Source organism: Grampus griseus, assembly GCF_964374135.1.
Source record: "Grampus griseus genome assembly, chromosome: 6".
NCBI lineage: Eukaryota > Metazoa > Chordata > Mammalia > Artiodactyla > Delphinidae > Grampus > Grampus griseus.
Window position 1 is genome coordinate 31,369,762 of NC_139000.1, and position 26,182 is coordinate 31,395,943.

Here is a 26,182-nt window from a genome sequence, read left to right on the forward strand (position 1 = left end):
TTTTCCTGGGCTTCCCTGGTGGCACAGTGGTTAATAATCCACCTGCCAGTGCAGGGAACACGGGTTCAAGCCCTGGTCCGGGAAGATCCCACATGCCACAGAGCAACCAAGCCCGTGCACCACAACCACTGAGCCTGTGCTCTAGAACCTGCGAGCCACAACTACTGAGCCCACATGCCACAACTACCGAAGCCCATGCGCCTAGAGCCCGTGCTCCGCAACAAGAGAAGCCACCGCAATGAGAAGCCCGCACACCGCAATGAAGAGCAGCCCCAGGGTTTCCCTGGTGGTGCAGTGGTTAAGAATCCGCCTGCCAATGCAGGGGACACGGGTTCGAGCCTTGGTCCAGGAAGATCCCACATGCCATGGAGCAACTAAGCCTGTGCGCCACAACTACTGAGCCTGCACTCTAGAGCCCGCAAGCCACAACTACTAAGCCCGTGTGCTACAACTACTGAAGCCCATGTGCCTAGAGCCCCTGCTCTGCAGCAAGAGAAGCCGCTGCAATGAGAAGCCCGCTCACCGCAACGAAGAGTAGCCCCCACTCGCTGCAACTAGAGAAAGCCCGCATGCAGCAACGAAGACCCAATGCCGCCAAAAATAAATAAAATAAATTTATTAAAAAAAAAAAGAGCAGCCCCCTCTCGCCGCAACTAGAGAAAGCCCACACACAGCACTGAAGACCCAACGCAGCCAAAAATAAATAAATTTATTTTTTAAAATTTTATTTTTCATATGAATCATTCCCAGATCTTCCTCCTAGAAAGAGTTATGACAAGAATCTACAAATATCATTTAGTTAAAACTCTAGCTTTAGACCCAGTTATTCAAGTATATCTTAGCATTAGGAAACATTTTATTTGATGAGCCTAATTTACTGTTATATATATCAAAATATCAATATACCCTTGAAAGAAGACTCAGATATTATTAAATCCAAATCCCTCTTTTAATAAAAGAGGAAACTAAGAAGAATTAAGTAACTTGCTCCGAATCACACAGTTGCTTAGCAAGGGCCAAAATCCCCAAATCAGTCCCTTTTTTCCACACCTTGTGGGTTTCCAGCCCTGTATGTCCTTTCTTAAAACTTGTACTATCCATAAAGAGTTAGAATGCATACACAAAAACATCCGTCAATACACACTTTATTTTGCTAAGGACAAATTATCTCAGCAAGAACAAATAACCACAGCACATTAGCCCATAAAATATTTTGACATGGTGTGATCACTTACTAGTTTGATAACCAGTATTTGTTACAAAAAGGCACTCTAATATACAAATGACTTTTATTTTTAACCATTAAAGTGTGATTAATGGTTAAAATATCACCCCATATTCCACTTAACATTAGAAAAATAGGGACTTCCCTGGTGGCGCAGTGGTTAAGAATCTGCCTGCCAGTGCAGGGGACATGGGTTCGAGCCCTGGTCGGGGAAGATCCCAGATGCTGTGGAGCAACTAAGCCTGTGCGCCACAACTACTGAGCCTGCGCTCTAGAGTCCGCGAGCCACAACTACTGAGCCCGCGTGCCACTATTACTGAAACCCGTCCACCTAGAGCCGGTGCTCTGCAACAAGAGAAGCCCGTGCGCCCCAACTAGAGAAAGCCCACACGCAGCAACGAAGACCCAACACAGCCAAAAATAAAGTTTTTTTTTAATTAGAAAAATAAAGTAAAAGTTATTTCATGGGTGGAAAAGTTTTAATGGACACACTGTTGTTTACTATGCTAACCCCTCCCCGATCATAAAACATGTCATTATGAAAATTATTAAAAGAATTTTAGACCTTCAAACCTTAACAGCAGGCCAAAGGTTTTCTTCATGCAGGGTAGCATAAGCATCTGTGCTGAGGCCCTCTGGCTCCCTCCTCACTCCCCCCAAAAAAATGCCCCTTCAAGAGCCCTTTGGGTACAAAGGTTGTCTGGCAGGCAGACTACCCGGATTCCCTGTGGCCTGTCCACCCTCTCTTTCTCCCTCTCCCCCACCCCCCATGCTGCTTCTCCCACCCTTGGTTCAAAGAAGACAAGTGGAGAATGAGAACTGATAAAAGGGCAAGTTAGCAAGGCTGTGGCTTACGATCACTAGCATCTGCCAGGCCAGCTCCAGGAGGACCTACCCACCCCTAAATGAGACCTGGAAGCCTCTCCTTGCCCCAGGGCTCCTCTGGGACCCATTGTGAAAGGAAAAGGGAACTTCACGGCCAGGATACCCTCCTCCACAGTCTCGTCCCCAGCAGGCTCTTTGTTTCCAGCAGCTGCGGGGGTGCAGACGGCCTTGGAGAGAGGGGAGAGGTCACTCCCGTGCTCCCGTGGCTGCCAACCTCCAGGCCCTCCCGCAAAGCAGACAAACGCACGCACACGATCACTCCCTCGGAACCGCTTCCCTCTTTCCACACCACCTTAACCAGGCTCACACCTTGCTACACAGAGGCACTCCCTGAGACCTAACTGCCTCTTTCTGTTAGCCAAATCCTACACAGGATGATTCCCTAGCTACCCTCCCTCTGAATCGACACAAACGAGGTTCACCCCAGGACCCGCACCCTTCCTCTTCAGTGCATACCCCCGGCACATCTCTGAGCTCCTGGCTTCACCCAGCGCAACACACAAAAGCAGAGGGTCACTTCCCGGGCCCCAGGACCTTCCCTGCTCATATTCATAGACCCGGGGTCACTACAAGCTCCGAGCGCCCACCTCTCAACCCAAAAGACACACACACACACTATCACTCTACTTGGTCAATCTGCGTCCTCTGGGCCACCCGTTCCCTTTACCCACACGACCCCTCTGAGACCCGAGTGCCCGAAGAAGGAATCTCCCCAGCTCACGTTCACTCCCCTGGCCCCTCACCGTCACACATACACATAGAAAATCCCTGCCTGGGGCCGCCCTCCCTCCCCTGAGCCTTCACAACACAAACACGCGCTCCCGCGTGTACACCCACGATCACACCGGGGGCCCCGGCCGCTGCCTCCCCTTCGCCGGCCGGGCCTCACCTCCTCCCAACACTCCCGGCCGCCCGCGCCCAGCCACCCGGCACACACGGACTCACGCACAGCCACTCCCCGGCCCCACGCCGGTCCCCAAGCCCGCACCGCGCGCTTGCGCCCTGCCCCGCGCTCTCGCTCACCCTCGGCCCAGCTCCCGGGACCCCCACGCCCGGGCCCGGCCCAGCCGGGTCGCGGGGACCTGCAGGGAGGCGGGAGCGGGAGCGGAGGGAGGGAGGGGCCGCAGGGGCGCGCTCCGGCCAGTCCTACCTGAGCAGTTGATGCTCTTGCCTTTGCCGCCGGGACAGTCCCCGCCGCCGCCGCCTCCGCCACCCGGGGGCTGGTTGGACGCGCGGCTCCCGGGCAGAGAGAAAGCGAAAAGCAGAAGCACCGACGTGTAGCAGCAGAAGGCGAGCGGGGGCGCGGCCGGCAGCCGGAGCGGCGCCTCAGCGGCCGCGGCGCCCATGACTGGCGCCCCTGGACGGCGGGAAGCGCAGGGAAGCGCAGGCCCCGGGCATCCAGCCGCGCGCCGGGAGCCCCGCCGCTGCCTCGGCGCCAACTACCAGCCGCGCCGCTGCGCCCGGTAGCAGTCCCCCAGCATCCCCGCCCCACCCGCAGCGCCCGCCAGGCCCTGGCCCGCCGCGCTCGGGACGGAGTCGGAGGGTCGGGACGGGTGCGCGCGAGGGTTCGAGCCCGCGCCGGGGAGACCGAGGCCGGGGGACGAGCGGGCGCGCGCGCGGCGGGAGGGGGTCGTGGGGCGGGGGTCGCGGGGCGGGGGCAGGCCCAGCCCCTCGCTCGCCTGCTTGCCTTCCCTTTGTGTCCGCAGCCGTCGCCGCCGCGTCACAAAGACCCCGGCCCGCCCGGTGAGGGGAGCGTGACAGAGCCGCCGGCGGGAGGGGTGGCTACGACCCCGCCCCGCGCACACCCCCAGCGCTCGCGCCGGCAGCTCCGCCCCCGCCCGCGGCCGGCGCCGCCTCCGGGGGAGCTATTGTTCCTGCGGCGGGGCGGGAGCGAGGGGGGTGGGAGGTGCTGTCGCCCTTCGCTCCGGCCACGGGGGGCTGGCGGGCGCCGTGGAGGCTCCGAAAGCATTACCCTAACAGACGTTTTTGCCGCCCTTTGTGAGCATTTTTGAAGCGTTTCTTTGGCCCAGCAAAAGGGCAGGTGGTCTATGATATAGCTATTTTTCTAGGTGAAGAAACTGAGCCGCGGAGAAGTGAAGGTGACTTGTACAAGGTCACCTACGAGGAAACGGGCAGGACCCCAGAATTGGAACTCAAGTTCTGACTCCAGCTTTGTAGTTCTTAGAGATGGGGATAAATGGCTAAAGTACTCGGATCCTCATCCCTACCCTATTCCCACAAACGCCAAATGAATTTAAAATAGTTTTTTAAATTCTATACTGCCCTCTCCCCCTAATAATAGCTAATATTTAGATAGGATTTGCTACATACGAGACCTGGGCAACGTATTTTACATGAATCCCCTCCAGTTCTTTTTTACAGCCTGCAAGGGAGTTTTCATTCTCATCCCCATTCTACAAAGGAGGAAGTTGAGACCCAGAGAGGTAAAGTAATGACTCCCAATCCAGTGCTCTTCGTACCACATTGTGCAAAATGAGACCCAGCCACAGGCAGTAAGAGTATGGACTGAATTGTTTGAAATTCCTCTACTTTTTCATTCTATTATGCTGCCTCTCACCTCAGAAGGAATTTTAAAATCTCATTGAGAAACTGATAAATTTGACTCATAAAATTTTTTAATGTGTGGAAAGCCACTACAAGCAAAGCCACATTAGGGATAATGTCTTCAATATAAATAGGAGACAATATGCTTAATATAAATCAGAAGGAAAAAGTTGATACAGTAGAAAAATGGGAAGCTAATGTCTTATTCACATAAAATACAGACAATAAGTATATGAAAAGATACTTAAACCCACTACTAGTAAAAGGCAGATTAAACTTACAAAACTTTTTTTTCCTGTTGATGACTAACGAGTTAAAAGAAATGACAAAACCTAGCATTATTAATTTATATGTTTGAGGAGGGCAATTCGACTATGTATCAAAACCTTTAAAATGCTTATCCTTTAATCTAGCAATTACACATATTGGAATTTTGCCTAAAGAAATAACTGGACAAGTACACAAAATGTCTGTGTGGATATCCACCACAGCCTTTTTATAATAGTAAATGTACTCTAAATATCCATCTGTGGGAACTAAAGTATGGTACCTTTTTTTTTTTTTTTTAATTATTTCTTTCTTTATTTTTGGCTGCGTTGGGTCTTCGTTGCTACGCGAGGGCTACTCTTCATTGCGGTGCACGGGCTTCTCATTGCGGTGGCTTCTCTTGTGGCAGAGCATGGGCTCTAGGCGCGCGGGCTCAATAGCTGTGGCTCGTGGGCTCCAGAGCGCAGGCTCAGTAGTTGTGGCGCACAGGCTTAGTTGCTCCGCAGCATGTGGGATCTTCCCGGACCAGGGATCGAACTCATGTCCCCTGCATTGACAGGTGGATTCTTAACCACTGCGCCACCAGGTAAGTCCCAGTATGGTACCTCTTTGTACGATGGAGTATTATGCAGTTTTAACAGTGATGATTGGTTAGTGTTTACTGACATGGAAAAAAATGATACTAATGAGTATGTATAAGAAAATCCTATTTTTCTGAAATAGGCATGTGTGTGTACACATCCATAGGAGAAAAGTTCAGAAGAATACACAGCAATATATTAGCAGTGGTTATCTCTGAAAGGTGGGCTTATGAATAAAAGATTCCTGTTCTTGGGGCTTCCCTGCTGGTGCAGTGGTTGAGAATCTGCCTGCCAATGCAGGGGACACGGGTTCAAGCCCTGGTTTGGGAAGATCTCACATGCCACGGAGCAACTAGGCCCGTGAGCCACAATTACTGAGCCTGCGCGTCTGGAGCCTGTGCTCCGCAACGAGAGGCTGCAGTAGTGAGAGACCCGCGCACAGCGATTTAGAGTGGCCCCCACTTGCCGCAACTAGAGGAGCCCTCGCAGAGAAACGAAGACCCAACACAGCCAAAAATAAATAAATAAAATTAAAAAACAAATAAACAAAAAAAACTATAAAAAAGGTGCCTGTTCTTTATACTTTTCTATATTTTTCGAATTTTTGTCAATGAAAATTTTTATTGTTATAACTTTAAAAAGCTATTTTCTTTTAAAGTATACTTTTATCATGCTTTTTATATAAATTCACATTTGTAACATTTTATTAAGATTGCCTCAAACCTCTAAACTGGGCAGTGGCATGGTAATTATTCAGCTAAACTTCAACTGGCTTCTGCATCAGGTGTGATCTCAGGTTCCTAATTGCTAAGCCACAGCTGAAAGCTCCTCTCAGACCACTCCTTCAGCAGCTTCTCCCCTAAACTTGACCGCACCAGTGATTTTTTTCCTGCCATGTGTTTTGACTCACCCAGCCCCAGTCTTCTGCTTTTAATTTTCATTTGACTGCTAACCATAGCCCAGGCAGAAATACTAAGAGGAGACAATCCTTAAATAAAAAACAAAACTCCTATGGCCATAAATCACAGCTAATTTACTTCTGCATCTTTCTCAAAATCAGCTAAGAAAAATTCAACACAGATTTCTCAAAAGTTTTCAAACTGAAAAGGATTGTACTTCAGAAACAGGGGTTCTCTGACTTCAATCATCCAGTCTCAGAGACGAAAAAAGATCTTAAGAGGTACAAACTACCATGTATAAAATAAATAAGCTACAAGGATATATTGTACAGCACAGGGAGTATAGCCAACATTTTATAACAACTTTAAATGGAGTATAATCTATAAAAATTTTGAATCCATATGTGGTACACCTGAAACTCATATTGTAAATCAACTATAACTCAATAAAATTCTTTTTTTATTGCTTTTTTTATTTGAATTTTATTTTATTTTTTTATAAGCAGGTTCTTAGTTATCTGTTTTATACATATTAGTGTATATATGTCAATCCCAACATCCCAAATTAAAAAAATCTTAGTGGTTGTTTAATAGAACCCCCATCACATGCTTTAATATTGGTGACCCCAAAATGTCAGATAACAAAAGAGTGGGGGACTCACTACATAAAAACCACCCAGAGAATTTTAAAAGAATATAGATTTCTGAATACCACTCCAGACATTCTGGGGGAAGCTCAAGTATCCCTTATTTATTTTAAAGTTCTCTAAGTAATTCACGTACACTGCCAGTTTGGAACCCCCTGGGCTAACCTTATTAGTTAGTTATTGCTCCATAACAAACAACCACAAAATGTCAGCAATGTACTGTAGTAAACACTCATTGCTCATAGGGCTGGGGGTTGACTATAGGCTTGGCTGGATGGCTCTGCTCTAAACTACAGGTTCAGCTTGTCTTGGCTTCTGTGTACAGGTTGAGTTCTGATCTTCTCCAGGAATATTCACTTTGGGGTCCCAGCTGAAAGGGCAGAAGCTACCTGGGGGAACCTCTTTTTATGGAGGTGGTAGTGGTACAAGGGGCATGCCCAATTGTGCAAGCACTTTTCACACCCCTGTTTGTACATGTCTGCTAACATCCCACTGGCTAAAGCAAGTCTCATAGCTGAGCCCAAAGACAAAGGGGTAGAGAAGTCTATTCTTTTTATGGAGGTAAGAAGGAGTGACTATGTAATGAATATTTTTCAACAATAATCTATCAGAGATCCCATACTTGAACACCATTACTTATGCTCTATCAGCATGTTTTCAGTTCCAAGTAATAGAAAACAAACACTACCCAAATTAACTTAAACTAAAAGAGATTTATTGGCTCAGGTTTAAAAAAAAAAAAAGCCATAGGTAGTGCCCTCTCCTGTGAGTTGGTTTTTGTCCCCAGTAAAGCTTCATTCATGGAAAACATTGCATTCCTTCAGGAAATCTTTGTGAGCATCAGCTGCATGCTAGGCATCACAATAGCCTCTGGGAGAAAGAGATAGTCCTTCCTTGCTGGGGGAGGGGGAGGGCGTACATCTAAAAATTAATCATTACAACTCAGTGTGATAAACACCAAACAGACATAGAGTGGGGGCGGAGAGGAGGAGTAAGTGGCAAATCCTACTTCACACTCCCAACCCAGCCAGAATTCTGGCCTTGCTGGATCTCCTGCTGGAGGGTCTAGCTGCATAATGAAGCCCTGATAAGCAGTAATGAGAACTCTGGGACTGACAAATTGGCCCTGGTAGGAGAGGATCACAGTACTTGAGTTCAGTCCAGGAACACTGAAATGATTTATGGTGCAGCCCCAGTGCAAGCCTGGGACTGACCTCTGACCCAACTCAAGAAATTGGAACCCACTTCCTAGAGAAGGGGGGGTCTTTTTAAAAAATGAAAAAAGTGGGAAGTTCCCTAGTGGCCTAATGGTTAGGATTTTGGGCTTTTACTGCCGTGGCCTGGGTTCAGTCCCTGGTGGGGGAACTGAGATCCCACAAGCATCAAAAACAACAGTAACAACCAAAACAAAAAACAAAACAAAACAAAAAAAAAATGGAAAGAGTGGATAAAGTCATTCATTCATTCAGCAAATTTATACCGAAAGTCTACTTCTAGTCCCCGAAAATACAGTGATGGGTACAACAGATCTGGTCCCTGTCCTTATGAAGTTTACTGTCAAATATTAATCAAACAGTTATACGAATAAAAGGAAAATTGCGGGGCTTCCCTGGTGGCACAGTGGTTGAGAGTCTGCCTGCTGATGCAGGGGACACGGGTTCGTGCCCCGGTCCGGAAGGATCCCACATGCCGCGGAGCGGCTGGGCCCGTGAGCCATGGCCGCTGAGCCTGCGCTTCCAGAGCCTGTGCTCCGCAACAGGAGAGGCCACAACAGTGAGAGGTCCGCGTACCGCAAAAAAAAAAAAAAAAAAAAAAAAGTAAAATTGCAACAATGTTGACAGAGGCTATGAAAGGGAAGGTCAAAATCTGAAAGAGTGATACTTGTGCTAAGATCAGGAGGATGAGTAGGAGTTAACTAGGTGAAGAAGGATTGTTCCAGGCAGAGGGAACATCAGAGCAAAGGGCCTGTGAACAAGAGGGTCTGAATGCTGGCCAGCATAGTGGACAGAGAACAAGATCAACCGGCTTTAAACTTCATTCAACAAATATTTACTGAGCACCTACTATGGCCTATGCACTGTTCTAGATGCTGAGAAACAACACTGAACAAAACAAAGTCTCTGCTTCTCACAGAACTTAGTCTAGTCGGAGAGACCCCATAATAATATTGGTGGAAGAGAATAATTGTTGGGTTGAGCCATGACAATAGTAACTATAATTCACTGAAGACCTGCTACATCCCAGGTACTGCCAGGCACTTCCTATTTGTTGTCACTGATTTTCCCACCTACCCTGCTGGTGGGTATTAGTTGCATTTTATAGATGAGGAAACCGAGGCTCATGAGGTTAAGTAACCTACCTAAACAACAAAGCTAGGAAGTTGGAGTCACCTGGCCCCATCTGACTCCAAAGCCCCACCACATCACAAGCATGAGCAGGTGGAGAGGCATCATCACCCGATACAAGATGGAGCAAAGACTGGCACCACTAATAGTACACCCACCAAGGGGTGTGCACAAGTCATCCTGAGCCCCCTGCCAGCGCGTCAGGAGACTTTTGTTGGGGCTTCTTGTGATTACATGCAGGGATTATTGTGATTACATTGCTTGTAATTACAACTCCAGTTGAAGGCACCGTTCTTGTTACCCACATGGCCTTAATGGTCCTCAATTCTGTAGATGGGCAGAAGCCAAGGAGGCCAGGGTTACAGACGTCTGAACAAAAAAGTACTGTAGGAATTCAAAGAGTAGCCTTACTCTGCCTGAGGAGAAGAGACTTCAGCACTATAATTCTGTCAATATGAAAGGCTTCTCACCCAAACAGTCCCTGTGAGTGGGTAGAGAGACTGAAGAGGTATCTCTGGGTTTTGCCTGCAGGTCTTCTTGTCATTCAGTTGTTCAGTATTGCGCTGAATACAGAATGAAGATTTTCTCCATCTTTCAGCAAATGGAAATTTTCAGATGCAATTCAAAAATTTCTCCAAGGGTTTAACTCATAAAGGATTGTACCAAAGAAATAGCTTCTCTGACAAAGACAATCACACATAAATTGTAGTAAGAGGTATAGCATAGTAATTAAGAGTGTACGCTCTGGAACCAAAGCATCTGGTTTTGCATCTTGACTCTGCCACTTGCTAGTTTAATGACCTTGGATAAGTTACTTCAATTCTCTGGACCTCAGTTTCATAATCTGTAACATGGAAACAGAATTTTTACTTACTTCATAGGGTTGTTGTAAGGATAAAATGGGTTTGCACAGGTAAAGTGCTTTGAACAATGCTTAGTACATTGTAAGTATTCAATAAGTAATTGGCTAGAGGTAGTAGTGGCATAATAAGCAAATAAATGTAAGCTGTTATGAGTGGCAATAGCCATTAACTGCATTTATATACTAGGCTAAGAGCGCCACTTGTATTATCTAATGTAATGCACCCAGAAACCTAATGGGGAGGGTGCTATGATAATATTATCCTCATTCTGTAGATGAGAAAACTGAGGTTTGGAGCATTTAATTATTTGTCCAAGGTTACACAGCTAGTGGGCAGTAGGACTGGGACTCAAATCGAGGTCTGTCTGACTCCAAAGCCTATGGTCACCTTAAGAGTTAAAGTCAGCAGTCAAAGGAGCTCATCTGACCTGGCTGGCTACTAGAGAGACCTGCAGGAGGGCAGCCTGGTGCCTAGCAGGGGCAGCCAAGCTACTGGAGGGGCAAGCTGTGACAGTTAGCCAGGTAGGTCAAAGGGAAGGGACATGAGGTTACAGGCAAGGGCCTGGGAACTTGAGAATGGCATCCATTGGGCTAAGAATAAGGAAGGAGAGATAAAGCAAGGAGTTAAGTACACGCAGGAATTAGAGTGAGTCAAATGGAGCTAAATAATTCTATTTTACCACTGTGTATGTTTAAGTATGTCAGCTTGACTCTGTATGTACACATATGTACTGAGCATATGTCATTTGCCTATGTGTATATATATATGTAATGAGTATATCAGCTTGCCTCTGTACATATGCATAAGTGCCAAGCATATGTCCTTTTACTCTCTGTGTGCATATGTAGGGAATGAGTATATATGAGGTTGCCTCTGGGAGAGTGTGTATGTCTGCATATTTGAGTGTGACAGCTGGACCCTGTATTTGTACATGCAGCACATTTAAATGTGTGTATCCATGCACACATTACTGTATACAGCAACTCATCAGGACATGTACATGTGAACTTGAATTGAGTCGGTGGTTTTCTAACTCTTCTCCCTTGGCAAACAGTTGAAAATCATTCCCCACAGTCTGATGGCCTTGGGACTCAGCATCAGGGTCAACATAGTTAGACCTGGCACTTAATCTGGGTTCCTAATTAAGAGAGTTGTAAAGGTGAAACAGCAAGACCACATTCTAAAGCTGTTTCTCTCAAAGCAGAACAATAGTGATAGACTTTGGGCAGCTCTGATAGTGGTGACTTCAACAACAATGGGAGCAGGGGTCAGGGCAGGGCATGGAGAGCAGTGACAGTAGCCGCATTCATCCAACAATATGTAGAGATTGCCCATTATGTGCCAGGCAACCATGTTAGGCAGTGAGGATGCAGATGTGAATCAGATAGACACAGTCCCTGTCCTGTTGTCTAACAGGAAGTCAAACTTTAAACAATCAATTACAGTTATGAAGGGTTTTGCAAAGGAGGTGTAAAAGCAACAGACAGGGACCCCTACCTCCTAGGGGTTGGGTACTAGTATCAAGGAAAGCTTCCCCTAAGACGTGATATTAAGCCAAACCTGGGAGACTGGTGAAGAGTTAGAGGGGGGTAGAGAGGGAACAGTATTCTATGAGGAAAGTTCAACATGTAAGAATGATAAAGAATAGGGCAAGTTTAAGAAACAGGGAAGGGCTTCCCTGGTGGCGCAGTGCTTGGGAGTCCGCCTGCCGATGCAGGGGACATGGCTTTGTGCCCCGTTCCGGGAAGATCCCACATGCCGCGGAGCAGCAGGGCCCGAGGCCACAACAGTGAGAGGCCCCCGGCAGCAGCTGTGGTTGAAGCCTGGAGAGTGAGGAGTCAGATGACACAAAGGATGAAGTTAGAGACCAGACCACACAGGGCCTTTTAAGCCAGAATAAGGATTCAGATTTGATCCAAAGATTATGAATAGGGAATAACCTGCTCAGATTTATGTTTTTAGAAGATTACTTGGTTATGAAACCCTGTAAGTCAACTATACTTCAATTAAAAAAAAAGATTACTTTGTTATATGCATGACCTGTAAGGTATGTTAATTGTATCTCAATGACACTGTTGAAAAATAGCTTGGGCTGTAGTGTGCAGAATGGATTGGAAAGCCAAAATGTACCCAAGAAAACCATGGGAGAGCTATTAGTGGTCTGGGTAAGTGATGATGGTGGCTTGAACTAGGGAAGATGGGGATAAGTAAATGAATTAGACAGGTTAAAGAGGTAAAATCAACAGAATTTGATGACGAACTACATGTGGGAGCTGAGGGAGAGAACGTATCAAGCCATGGTTATCCCTAGGTTCAAGGGTGTTTACTAAAATAGCCACCTCTGGAGAAAAAGCCAGTTTGGAGAGAGGATGAGAAGCTCAGTTGTAGGCACACTGAGTTTGAGGGGCCACTGAGGCATCTGTAACAAGATATCCAGTAGCAGTTGGATGTATAAGTCTGGTGCTCATAAGAGATTTACAATGGACATGTAAGTGTGGGAGTCATCAGAGAAAAAATTAATTGAAGTCACAGAAGTGGGTGTGACAACTTAAAAGTATATGAGATACAGTTGGCCCTCGAACAACATGGATTTGAACTGCAAGGGTCCACTCAATTTTTTCAATAAATAGGTACTACAGTACTACACCCTATGAGGTTGGTTGACTCCTCCAACGCAGAGCTGTGGATTCAGAGGGCCAACCGTAAAGTTATACTCGGATTTTCAACTGTGAGGAGGGTTGGTCCCCCTAACCCCCGTGTTGTTCAAAGGTCAACTGTCCTATAAAATTAGAAGAGGGTCTAGCCTGAATCCCTGAGGAATTCCAATGGAGGGAAATGTGAAAGAACTGCCAGAAAATTAGGAGGAAAACCAGGGAAAGAACAGGGTCACAGAGACCAAGGAACAAAAATGTTTCAAGAAGGAGGACATGGCTAACTGGTCAAATGCTGCTAAAAGGTCAAGCAAGATGAGTACTGAATAGTGTCCAATGGATAGAGTCACTTGAAGTCATCGTTGATCTTAGCAAGAGCCATTTGGTAAAGTGGTAGAGGCAGGATCCAGACTGGAGCCTCCCGAGACATGAGTAGGAAGTAGGAAGTGGAGACAGAACGTTTGGACAGCTTGGCTGTGAAGAGAAGAAGAGAAACAAAGCTAGAGGTGACTGGGTGGAGGAGGGACTTTTTGAGATGAGACTGTAAAATATTTAAACAATGATGGAAAAGATCCTGGGATGGGGGAATTGACTATACAACACAGGAAAAAGGATAATCAGATGTGTAAGATTCTTGAGAAGACAAGGAGGCGTGGAATTCAAAGCATGGATGGAGGGACTGACTTTTGAGGGAAGACACTTTCTTCTTTGAAACAAGAGGGAAGAGTGGAGGCTGATATGGGGGTAGGGTTGGGGGTTGTAGGTACGGTATTGAGACACTGAGGAACATCCTGGATCTTGGCTTCAGGGTCTCTTTCTCCAAAGAGCAAGGGGGGCAGCGTGGAGTGGGGATAGTGGGTGGGGGAGTGGCTGCATCAAAAGGTAGCTGAAGGAAGCTTTGGCCCCCTGTAATCTCCATCAACTCCCTCTTAGCCTTTCCACCCCAATCTTCATTACCATCTTTGCTGTGAGCAGTTGCAGCCTCTCAATCTTATGTAAAAAGTTACTTTCTCTTTAAACTGACTTCTGACATGCAATATATACAACAGATACCACTTCAGATCAAGTACCCTGACCCCTCTCTTTCAATTGGATTACTGCCCCAAGTCCCTACTACACAGCAATTTGAGGTCAGATTTGAGAAGGAAGAGAAAATTGTGAAGTGGTCATTGATGATAAAGGAAGAGAAAGCACATGATTTTCCCCAGTAGCGCTCAGGAGAGATCGACAGCACCAGAGGCAGACACGAGAGGGACCCTGGAGTAGGCGTGCTTAGAAGGAAATCGGGAGCCTTTCCTTTCAGGTGGGCATTTATTAGCATTGGGAAAAGAAAACAACACCTCTTACTACTCACCTCTGGCTCGGGAGTTCTAAGGAAGATGGCCTCTTATGAAAGTTGGAGCAAAGTGGACCCTATGCTTTCCGAGTAGCCAGGCGTGACTTGAGGTGACCTAAATTCAGATTTTCTCCAATCTGGCATACCTTCTTTCCGTATAAATGCTGGCAAATGGCCAAGATTGGTTTAATCACCATTGAAATCCCCATGAAATAATTGATTTGAGTAATGATCATCGATGGATGCTAAAACCATGGGGTGAAATGTGGCTGGGGACAGGATATTCAGAGAGACTTAAACTATCACCCCACATATAACTAATTAACTATGAGTGAAAGGAAGTAACTTTATAATGGAGAGATCTAGCAGATGCTGCCTTCTCCAGGTGATCAAATTTAGCCTCACCAATGGTGGGGCAGCTTTCGACCATGTGGCTCCTGAAACTATGTAAACAGAGGTACGTGAAGTTATCTATAAGATAGTCTTGCCAAAGAAGTTTAACCTGAACCTAATCACGAGGAAGTAATCAAATAAATCCAGAATGTGGGGCACATTGATGAGGCCTGGACTTTAAAAGAAATTTAATGTCATGAAAAACAACAAAGGAGAGAGATTTCTTCTAGATTAAATTAGACTAAAGACACAAAACAACCAAACGCAATAAACCTTGATTGGATCTGAGAAAATAAAGAGCAATAAAAGACATTCTTAAGACAACTGGATAAATTTGAATGCAGACTACATATAGAAGATATTACTGAGTTAATATTAATTTTCTCCAGTGTGATAATGGAGAAACGTGGGATAATGGGATTGTGGATGTAGGAAAATGTTCTTATTCTTAGTACATGCACGCTGAAGAATTTAGGGGTGAAGTGTCAAAGTCTGCAACTTTCAAGTGGTTCAAAGAGAGGGAAAAGCAAACTTAACAACTGGTGAATCTAGGTGAGGGGTAAAAAAAGGATTTTTTAAAAATTCTATGCAATCTATTTCATTACTTCAAACATTTTTTTTGCCATGACCTTGGATAGCTTCATGCTTCTAAGCATAAACTGTGCTTCCTAATATGCTAAATTAGATTGAAATCTTTAAAAGCGTCATAGAAAGAAAATTGCTCTGCAAAGCTTTTTAGACATAAAAGAACTTCTAATTTGTGTAGGACTATAAGTGAAGATATGGTAAAGTAGGAGAGAGAGCCATGAAATAATAAAAAGAAAACTTTCTGGGAGTTGAAGACCTTTGGGTCTAGCACTTAACCACCGGAGGTGTCCGTTTCCTCATCAGCAAAGTGGGGCTAATTGTATCGCCTTCATTATCCTGCTGTACAGGCACAGGAGAAACAGGATATAAAAAGACTTTATAAACTGGAAATGGGAATGGAAATAAAGTGATTTTTGTTATCATACTATGGTGATGTCCTATTAGCAGTGGTTCTTCAACTTTATTACACCTAACAAGCAACAGGGAAGCTTGTTAGAAGTTTAGATTCCCAGTCTTGCCCTCAGAGATTCTGATTTCAGCAGGTCTGGGCAAGGGCGCAGAACTTGCTTTGGGAAAGCACCCCAGATTCTCTGATGCAAGGGATCTGAAACACTTAGAGAGCCGCCCTGGAAGTTCCTGTGATCTAAAATCCTTGCTACTCAATGTTTGGTCCATAGATCATCAATATCACTGGTACCTGGAAGCTTGTTAGGAATGTAAAATTTGGCCCTAGCCCAGACTCACTGAATCAGAATCTGCATTTTTAACAAGATGCCCAGGTGATTCTTATCCACGTTAACGTTTGAGAAGCACTAAATGGCAAGACTGATGGGCGACCTCTCTTTTTTGCCTTGGTCACTGATTCTCAGCTTGCTGTCAGACAGAATTGGGTACCACCTTTGCCGTTGCTGATACCTTTAACCTCACTTAGCTCTTCTCTCTGTTTCTCTCTGCTAGGACTGTTCTCATCAGTCCTAGCAGATGATAATCATAACCAGCCATAAGCAGACTAATCGAAGCATACTAACTCGGGATCTAAATCTAGTTAAGCTAGCTATGTGATTTTTTTCTTACTGTGGTGAAATACCATAAAATTTACCCATCTAACTGTTTTTAAGTGTAAAGTTCAGTGACATTAAGTTTATCCACATTGTTGTACAACCACCTCCAAAACTTTGGGTATGTGATTTTGAATAAGACACTTAACCTCTCCAAGCTTCATTCCATTATCTTTAAAATATGGAATATTACCTACTCCTGCAGAGTATTTTAAGAATAAAATGAACTAATATATGAATGTTCTTAGCACCCATAGAAAATATTCAATAAATGCTAACTTCCTTCCATTTGAAGTAGGTTTTCAGGCAGCCCTGGATGTTTACAACAGATACCATCTACTGAAATCAACTGATAAAGTTTTAAAAACAAATACAAAAATCTACATATTCTGGGCACATTATTGCCTTAGAATAGGGCAATCTGTAAAATAGAATTATTCTATAATCTATAGAAATGGGCAATTTAAAAGAGCCAAAGTAACTAGCAGCCAGTTACAACTTGTTGGGAAAATTACATTTTGGGAAGCAACAACCTTTCTGTGCCCATTATATAGAAATTCTTGTGTTGCCTATATTTAGATTGTTTTAGAAACAGTTTAAGTACAATCACTATGCTAATATCAATAACTTTCACAAATAGCACTTTCAACCTTGGGGCTGATCCACTTGGATGCATGATTAGAATTCCATTTATGTACACATTATCTTTTAAGGAGAATGCTACATTGAAAACTTGTGTTGCATACAGTAAATTGAAAAGATTAGTTTAACTTCAGAATTAGACTAATTAGAACAGGGGAAGGGAATGTAGACATCCTCTCCTCCAACACCCTTAATTTACAAACAAGGAAATTATATTAATCCAGAGAGTGATGAGTTACCAGCAAAGCTGGGACCAGAGCCCAGGTTACAGGAGCGTGTCCTGGTGTCACTTGACCTTGAAGGATGGGTGACACTTCAGCAGCACAGGTGATGGGAAGGGGTTGTAGAGATGCTGAGAGCACTTCAGTTAGAGGGATCAACAGAAGTAATTTCACAGAGCCTGGTTCTGAAACCAAGATGATAAGTGAGTTCAGGGATTGTCACAGAGTGGGGAGGCTGGAGGAAGAGATTAAGGTGAAGTTTTGTAACGGGAGAAGAGTGTCTTGGACTGTCCTGTAACACAGAATATCAGAAGAAAGGTTTAGGGATTTTATAGTTTATGTGGCCCTTTCATATGTATATTCTCATGTAATCGTTATAGCAGTCTTGGAAAGTATTTTACAGATGATGATCTAATATTCAGGAGGCCACATTCTTTGCAAAGCAAAGATGTGAACTCAGGCTCTGAATAGAAACACTGTGCATTCTGATTCTTAAAAGCATGAGCTCCAGAGCCAGGCCACTTGGGTTCAAATATCCCTGACCCATTTAGAAGCCATATGACCTTAAGAGAAAAAAATAGTGACTAAAACTTACAGTGTTTGTGTGCCAGGCTCTGTTCTAAATACATATAACTAAATACATATTGCTCATTTAATCCAACATCCCTATGACATATATTCTATTATTATCACTATTTTAAAGCCTCCCCCTCCAAAAAAAGAGAGGAAGGAACAGGGATGCAGTTCCCCCCTAGATTCTCTGTTCCTCAATTAATAATATAATCTCAACTCCTTGGTATTCCACTCGTTGCCTCCCCACTTGTGACACTGTGGTAAATTAGATTATTGTTCAAATTTTTCACACCCTCCCCTCACCTTCTTAAGAGGAGTCTACTTCCCTCCCCTTGACCTTTGGCTCAGCCACGTGACTTGCCTTGGCCAAGAAGATATTAGCAGATATGACACTGAAACTTGAAATGTGCTTCCACAGGTGGGCTTGCCCTCTTGTACTTCAGCCGTCACCATGAGAAGGGGTTCCCCTGGGCAGTTCCTGCCCCTGCAGCCTTGGGCTCAGTGTGACCACATGAGAGCAGATGGGCCCCGGCAGCCTCCCAGATTTCCCAAAGGCTGAGCGACTAGAGTGACCACCTTCCATTCCTGCAGAAAGTGTAACACCAGCCCATCCAAAAACTCTTTGAGACTCAAGGATAAAAATCTAGAACCACATGCACCTCATCAGCAGAGCACCAGTGTGAGTTTCCTTCTTGGTTACTCTGGAAGCTAAACCAGATGATGAGACAAAAAGGAACCGGGGGGCTTCCCTGGTGGCGCAGTGGTTGAGAGTCCGCCTGCCGATGCAAGGGACACGGGTTAGTGCCCCAGTCCGGGAAGATACCACATGCCGCGGAGCGGCTGGGCCTGTGAGCCATGGCCGCTGAGCCTGTGCGTCGGGAGCCTGTGCTCCACAACGGGAGAGGCCACAACAGTGAGAGACCTGCGTACCGCAAAAAAAAAAAAAAAAAAAAAAAAGGAACCGGAACCTTAACTTCTGCTACTATTTACAGTAGTTCCACTGTAACAGGTGTCCTTTTCATTAAAAATAACCGATTTCTTAAATAACAGGGTTTGGAATTTTTTCCCCCCAACAAACCTACAAAAGAGAAAATTCAGACCAGAACCTAATTAAATCTCTTAGCAGTTATCAGGAGTTAAGAAAGGGAGCCCAAGTTTATGCCTAGAGAACCCCCTACTCTGATGAACACACATGGTGAGTCTTTTCCCCCCACACTAGAGGTGCTGTGAGAATATTTTGCAAGTGGAACTGGAGCTGCGATCCCCTCACTCAGAAGTAGCAGGATCCCCATTCTGTCCACTCTAATCAGTGTCAACAGTGAAAAAACCTTCACGCACAATCTGGGCATCTGGATAATGTAGAAATGCAAGTTTTCCACCTAATGTTGACAAACTGCACTGTTAGGTTAATAATCAGCTTGCAAACCCTATTATACTGGGTAATAAAGGTTCAATAGATATGTTCTTTAAAAATCTTACATAAATCACTCTTCTATAATCAAATATCATTCTAAATGAACCAAAGGGCTGTTTAAGGAAATACTATGTTGAAAACTTTCACACACACCAAGAAATCACTCTTGTGTCTGTTATGGACGTTTTCTGTACTGGGTGTTCCTAAACCGTGGTATCCATGGGGTACTTCCCCTACAGAGCAGCATCTCTACAGGGGGGCATCCACATCACAATGACAACAATAATATTAAAATGCTTTACATCACTCTTTATTTCAAAAGTGCTTTACTAACATAGACTAATCTTTACAACATTCAAGGGAGGTAGATAAGTATTACACCACTTTCACAGATGGAAAAACTGAGGCAGAGATTAGTAAGTTGTATTGAAGGGCATAATATACGGCACAATTAGAAAAGAATTTGTCGCAGACATGAATCACTGGTGACCTTTTCCGTGACTTCTGGGTCCCACCAACACAAAAGTAGCGGATGCAGCAGGGAAGCAGATGGTCGATATTTTGTCTAGTCCAAGGCTACACTTCACCTTATTGATACCACATGTTGAATATGCTGGTTTTGGGCAAGTATCTCCCTTACACACATTCTCACATGACTCCAACTGTAAAAGGGGGGACAGTGAAAACTGCTGTGGGTGCAGAAGGAGGGGTTGGAGAAACAGGGCTGGGAAGGCAGAAGATAGAAAAGGGCAAGGAAGAACAAAAGGACCAGCTGGGAAGCAGCCCAACAGAAATGAAAGCCACAGCAGAAAAGAAGTGTCATTCCATTTGAACAGCTCAGACATCCAGAGATACTATTAAAAGGGTAATTCTTAGCAATGACATTACAGAGCCACTCTTCTTGGCTTTGCCAAATATAATTATCAGGTCCTTCTGACATTCCCAGGAGGCAGAACCATTCCTTTCCCCTGGTCCAGACCAAGTGTTGATGTAATTGACCTGACACTGCAGAAGCTGTTGACAACTCAAATGCACTGCCCCACCATACCTCTCTTCTTCTGTTCTCTTTCTTCTTAAAAAAAAAAAAAAAAAAAAAAAGCCAATGCATTTTAAGATTCTCCCTGAAAAGTTCCTAAAATATTTGCTAATTTTTAATGCATTAATAAGGTAGGATTCTATGTTTGATTTTTGGAAACAGACTGTAATAGGGATACATGGGAATTAACATCCCCTCTCAGCCAGTGTACCTTTACACAACATGGGACACTTAAAAAATACCCTGAAATTTGTGGATGCCAGCTAGAAAAGAATTGAAGCTCAAGATAAAGAAATCCAGTTGAGGGACTTTCCTGGTGGTCCAGTAGGTAAGATTCCACACTCCCAATGCAGGGGCCTGGGTTCGATCCCTCGTCGGGGAAGTAGATCCCACATGCATGCCGCAACTAAGAAGCCCGCGTGCCACAAGTAAAAAAAAATAAAAATAAAAAATAAGATCCCGCATGTTGCAATTTGCAATTAAGACCTGGCACAGCGCAGCCAAAATAAATTAAATAAATAAATATTTAAAAAAATAAGAAAAGACATCCCGTTGACCCTTGAACAACATGGGTTTCAACTGTGCTGGTCCACTTATACTCAGATTTTTTTTTTCAATAAATGGGTACTACAGCACACCATCCGCAGTTGATTGAATCCCCAGATGCAGAACTGCAGATACAGAGGCCTGAATGTAAAGTTATAAGCGGATTTTCCACAGCTGGGGGTGGTGGGCACCCCTAGCCCCCTGGTTGTTAAGCATCAACTATAGTCTTTCCTGCTCTTTCAAGTGTGAAGCCATTATAAGAGATGGTGACTGATGCACCACCAGCTGCACTGGAGGTACTGATGGCAGAGGGAGCACCAAATTGAGTCGAGGGACAAGGACCCAGCAGGGAGGGGTTAAAACGTCAGATGAACAGGTGCAAGAGGCAGCACAGGAGGCTGAAGAGGCAGAAGCCAGAGCAAAGAGGTGACAGCCGAAGAGGAGACGGGAGGAGGTGCTGGTGTTTGAGGCTGAGTGGGTGGGAACAACTGCACTAGTTCATGTCTAGGCCTCTCCTAGGACACGTCAGCCAGAAATGCATCCGTTCTTTATTTCAATCAGCATCATTCTTTCCGGCATCTAGCTTTAAAACTTTACCCATCCCCTCCAACAAAAGCAATGTGCTGCCAAGACTGACTGATTCCACTTCAGCAACGCCCTTCACATTGGTCTCCCTCGTTTTTTACTAGGTGCTCCTATCATCTCATCGTAACCAAACCCTCCTACCTCATCTCCTGAACTCCAGTCTTCTCTAAACTCAATTCCATCTTCTAATCTTCCTCCTGGAGCACAGTTTTGATCATGTTACTGCCTAATTTGGATATTCTCCCATGTCCTCCCAATTATGTGTCTCACCATCTTGAACCTTCAACAGGACCTTGCATCTAGTGAAGTTCCTCTCCTTTCTGAATCTGCGCCTACCAAAATACCAACTCTAAAGACTTAGCTCAAATGCCACCTCCTCCAGGCTTTCCTTCAAGCTTCTTCACTCTCTGCTAGGCTTCAAATCCTTTAGAAGACGTGCCTGATCAAGTACATGATAGCTGTATACAAGTCTTATGTCCCCTACTGGGCTGTGTCCATTATTTGGCAGGTCAGGGGATGATGAACTGTGTCTTAGTATTTATCGGTCAATTCTCTACAGCATCTACCAAGAAATGATTATTGCCTTTCCACCTCAGGTAAGGAACTACTCAAAAGTGGAATGAATTGGGATGTACCTGTTCATGAGTGGAGGCATTACAAGTATCCTGTAGATGTGATCTGGCTCTCGGGGTAAAGCAAATCCACGATATAGCTTTGAGGGATGGGGTGGGGGAAGGCAGGTGGGCCTATTTGTTTTTGAGTCGAGAGACCTAGGACTGAGGTTCTGCTTTGCTGTTCACTAGGTTTCATCCTGGTGCAGGCGGTTCTTCTCTGAGCATCATTTCCTCACTTCTGCAGGACTTCACAGGACTAAGGACCAAATGAGACACATTTGTGAACTCTACACCAGTGGTTCTCAATCCCAACTGGGCATCATCACTCCCTGTAAAGCTTCCAAAAAATATAGAGGACCAGGCCTCAATCCAGGTAAACTGAATGAGAATCCCCTGGGAGTGGGACCCAGCGGGACTAATTTTTTATAAAATACTGTTTCTAATGCATACTCAAGGTTGAAAACTGTTATAAACTCGTAAATACCATTAACAGTAGAACAAGGTGCTTTAGCCTGCTGGTTTAATTATCCTTTATTTGTTCAGTTAGGAATTAGTTCGATGCTTTTATAGTTCCATTATGTGCGTGAGCATTTTTTGTGCTGTTCTACATTGTTATTTGTGTGATTAGGTGGTAAATTCTGAGAGAGGAATAATATCCGGCACAATGCTGTACACAAAAGTATACCTAACCTAATGGGTTTTTTTTTTTTTTTTGAGAACAGGTAAAAGGTTCACTGGGTCCTCTAAAACCTTGCTACACAGAATTGTGGTGACCAGACAAGCAGAACTGGCATAACCTGGGAGCTTGTGAGAAATGCACAATCTCAGGCCCCCCCACCAGAATCTGCATATTAAGGAGATTTCCAGATGGCTCAATAGGTGAAGCAAAGGCAAACTTTTCTCAGTCCATATCATCTGTGTTGAGGACCTGCCACTCTCTGCCCTAATGTCTCCCATAAATAGGTTACGCTTGGGACTTTTTCCAGATGCTGCTTCTCTAAAGGGTCCATTTGGTAAAAACTAAATTAAGAACACAAATCCTTACAAAAGCACCCTTCCTTTGAAAGAAGACTAGTCTTCACAGGGTTCCTTCAAATAACCAGTTCCTCTAAGATATTTAAAATATGATCAGTGTGTAAAATAAATTGATATCCACTTAAGTTTTATGCAGTGCATATATTAGTATATTAGTATATACAGACCCCAGGACCCAAATTCCAAAATTATGAAAGGAAGGAAGCTTAGCCACTGCAGTAACCTCTCCCTGTTGACCCGCGTCCTCCGGACAATCATGATGTTAGCAGTACTCATCCAAGACTGTGCAGATCAAATCACAGTCAAGGAGCTGTAGCAGATTCTAACCATCACCTAGACCAACTCTCCTGTTCTATAGACGGGAAACACCAGGGCCAAAGACTAAATGGAGTAACTTAAGGTCACACAGCACTTGAGACAGAGCCAAGCTCAGAATTCAAGCCCTGACTCCTCGTCCTACACTCCCTATATAGCCTCTGTCACACACACTCCTCCTTCCCCACCACATGGCCTTGAACTTTCATTCTCAGAAATTGCTGACCTGCCTTGGCACTTAACTGTCACTTTGCTTCTTCCAGCTACTGTTATGCCCAACTCCCAAGGCTGTTTTTCACACTAGGCTACAGGAGAAGTTATATCACAGCTCAGTCAAAATATCCATTTATCAATCCACGTTTCCAAATATATTGGTAATGGATTCTGCAAAAGCTCAATACTAACTGCATACTCTGCAGACTACGTAGCATCACTATTAGCTAGCACCAGGAGCATGGCGAGGGAAGGGCCTTGCCTTAGGTGGCTAAAGATTAAAAACAAGGGCAACCATTTACTCAGTAGTACAAAGTCGGTAGGAAACTACAGCAGGAAGGCAAAAACTGTAGCACAGTGGGGGCGGGCAGCACCTTTCAAAAACATACACAGTGTGACTATAAAATCACAAGTCTTGTCTTTTAATAAAACAAGCAGGACAGAATGTAGAGCTCTAAACGAACGTTTCTCCCTCAAAGTAGTCACATCCTTAGTTCCAACAAAGCTACACCTGCTGGAGACATTATTTGGAACTCCTCTTTGGGGAAAGGAAGGACTTAAAAGGCAGCCTATGAGCCACATTAGAAAAGAGCCTTCCATTATGTTCGGCTGTTTAAAAACAGAAAATCCACACTCCAAAGATGACATTGAAAAAATGAAAAGTGTGCTGTAGCTCTTGTGGAGGCTCCGAAAGACCTCTAGCAAATTCTCAGCGACAGCATCACCACTGGAGAAACGTGTGTCCTCCCAGGACAGCCACTTTCAATGGGAGGGCGTTCATTTGGATGGACAAGGTCTGACGTCTATTTAAAAAAAAAAAAAAAAAAACCCACAAAACCCAGCCACACTCCTTTATAGTCACACTTGCATTTGATTAAAAAAATACAACAACAACACTCACACATGGTTCTTGTATGAATTCTAATTAAGAGACATTACATTCAGAATGATAGCACTCATAGTGATAATTTTCAGAAGACTCGAACAGCTTCTTTGCCACTTCAGGGGTACATAGGGTGCAGCTGTTTACCTGAATGTATTCTTAAATAAGTGACTACTACCACTCTCATCTTCCTAGTTGTAGCTCTGTGACAGGCTACCGACCGCAAGTTCGTGTTCCAGGCCTTCTTTGCCAACACAGATTAATTACAAGGGAGCCACACCCCACCGTCTTAGGGTGAATTGGGAAAGGGCCGGTTAAATGAGGAAACAGGCCATTCCTTGGTAAAAGTTTGCAGTTTTCTTTCCCAATACATCTTCTTTTTATTGAGAACTTCCATTCTTATCCTGTGTTCCTCCTCTGCCATCTCACACTCTCGCTCTAGCTGCTGGATTTTGGCCACATGCACCTCATTCATCTGTATCAGCTGCAGTTGTAAGATGGACATTTGTTGATGGTGTTCTTCCTCATGCATCTTTTTTAAAGCACCTTCCTGAGAGGTTTTGCTCCTGTAGTTTTTATTGGCTGTTATTCTGACAGCTGAACACGAGGGTTCAGGTTGGGAGGTCCCCTCACATACTGGGAAATGTATGAACTCTTTCTCATCATCGCACAGTTCTCTATTTGAAACAGCAAATGATTCTGAAAAACAGTAGCAGAAAACATGTTCAAAGATTTTACAGGCAGAGAGTAAATCAATCCTATTTCAAATGACAGGGTCCCCCACGACAGGATGATCTGAAGTAGCATCTGCTCTGGTCTGCATGTTCACAGGTACCCCTGCCCCACCTGACTTCTCAAAAACCCATAAATCAAGAGCAATTTTCCCTGAAGAAGTAACGATAAAGGGTTTCATTATGTCATTTCTGGCACTTCGAACTACGGGAACAGTGGTCAGAGATTGTGCTTATCAAGAATTGGAGACCTGGTTATGTGGATATAAATCCTAACATGACACGTGCATGACTCCCAGTGAGCAGAAGACCACAGTGTGAGGCCAGCAGTGGGTTTTCAGATTAAGTTCTCCCTCAGTCTCTCTCCCTCTCTGACTCTCATTCAGCCACGAACACTGAAGTTCAGTCTCCACAAGGGCACATTTGCTGTGGGTCCTGGTCACAGGTCTTAACCCTTACCCAGAATAGCCATCTTAACAAAGGTTCTTCCTTGAAAGATGAGCCTACACTCCCTGGTTTAACTTCCTCAGACTTCTCTTCAGTCTCCTACATCTGGCTGTTGCCTCAAGCACTGCCATCTGGGGGTCAATATTCAGATCCCAAAGACACTTTCTAACGTCCCTCGTATGTAACTTCTCCCTAGCACTTGACAATCCTTCTTGACATTTCTTTCCTCCATTAGCTTCTGAACCACTGGTCTCTCCTAAGTTTTCTACAGCCTCCTCTCTGATTGCTCTTTAAGTCTCCTGTCAGGACTCACACTTAAATGTTCCCCTGGGGTTCCTATCTTCGGCTCTGTTTCCAATCCACCCTAAGTACCCTCTTAATCTGGTTCCGACCTTCCTTTATCTTCCTTGTCTTACTCTTCAAAATACCCTGTGTACCCTCCAATCCTACCACAATCTTTATTTTCTCCCATAATTCTGTCTCACTGCTCCTTCAGCTAAAGTTGGGCTCACTATTTGTCCCGACTCCCTTACGCAAACACACACTCTTACTCCAGTTTCCCCTTTCAACCTCCCTCCTAACCCCTACTTCATTCAGGATCAATGCCACTTGCTGTGAAACCTC

At 44.7% G+C, this 26,182-nt stretch overlaps 2 protein-coding genes across 2 annotated transcripts in view; both read right to left on the reverse strand.

Moving 5' to 3' along the window:
• Positions 1-3,456, reverse strand: part of TMEFF1 (transmembrane protein with EGF like and two follistatin like domains 1) — a gene marked incomplete at its 5' end in the record, with an annotated part of 92,685 nt that extends 89,229 nt beyond the window's left edge. The window contains one exon of the mRNA XM_082655964.1: positions 3,261-3,456. Within this exon, the coding sequence (XP_082512090.1) occupies positions 3,261-3,456 (196 nt within the window). The remainder of the gene's footprint in view (positions 1-3,260) is intronic.
• Positions 3,457-19,518: 16,062 nt separating this feature from the next.
• The window catches only part of MSANTD3 (Myb/SANT DNA binding domain containing 3), a 28,005-nt gene continuing 21,341 nt past the window's right edge, over positions 19,519-26,182 (reverse strand). Inside the window, exon 3 of the mRNA XM_082655966.1 lies at positions 19,519-25,079. Coding sequence (XP_082512092.1) covers positions 24,670-25,079 — 410 coding nt within the window. The 3' untranslated portion in view covers positions 19,519-24,669. The remainder of the gene's footprint in view (positions 25,080-26,182) is intronic.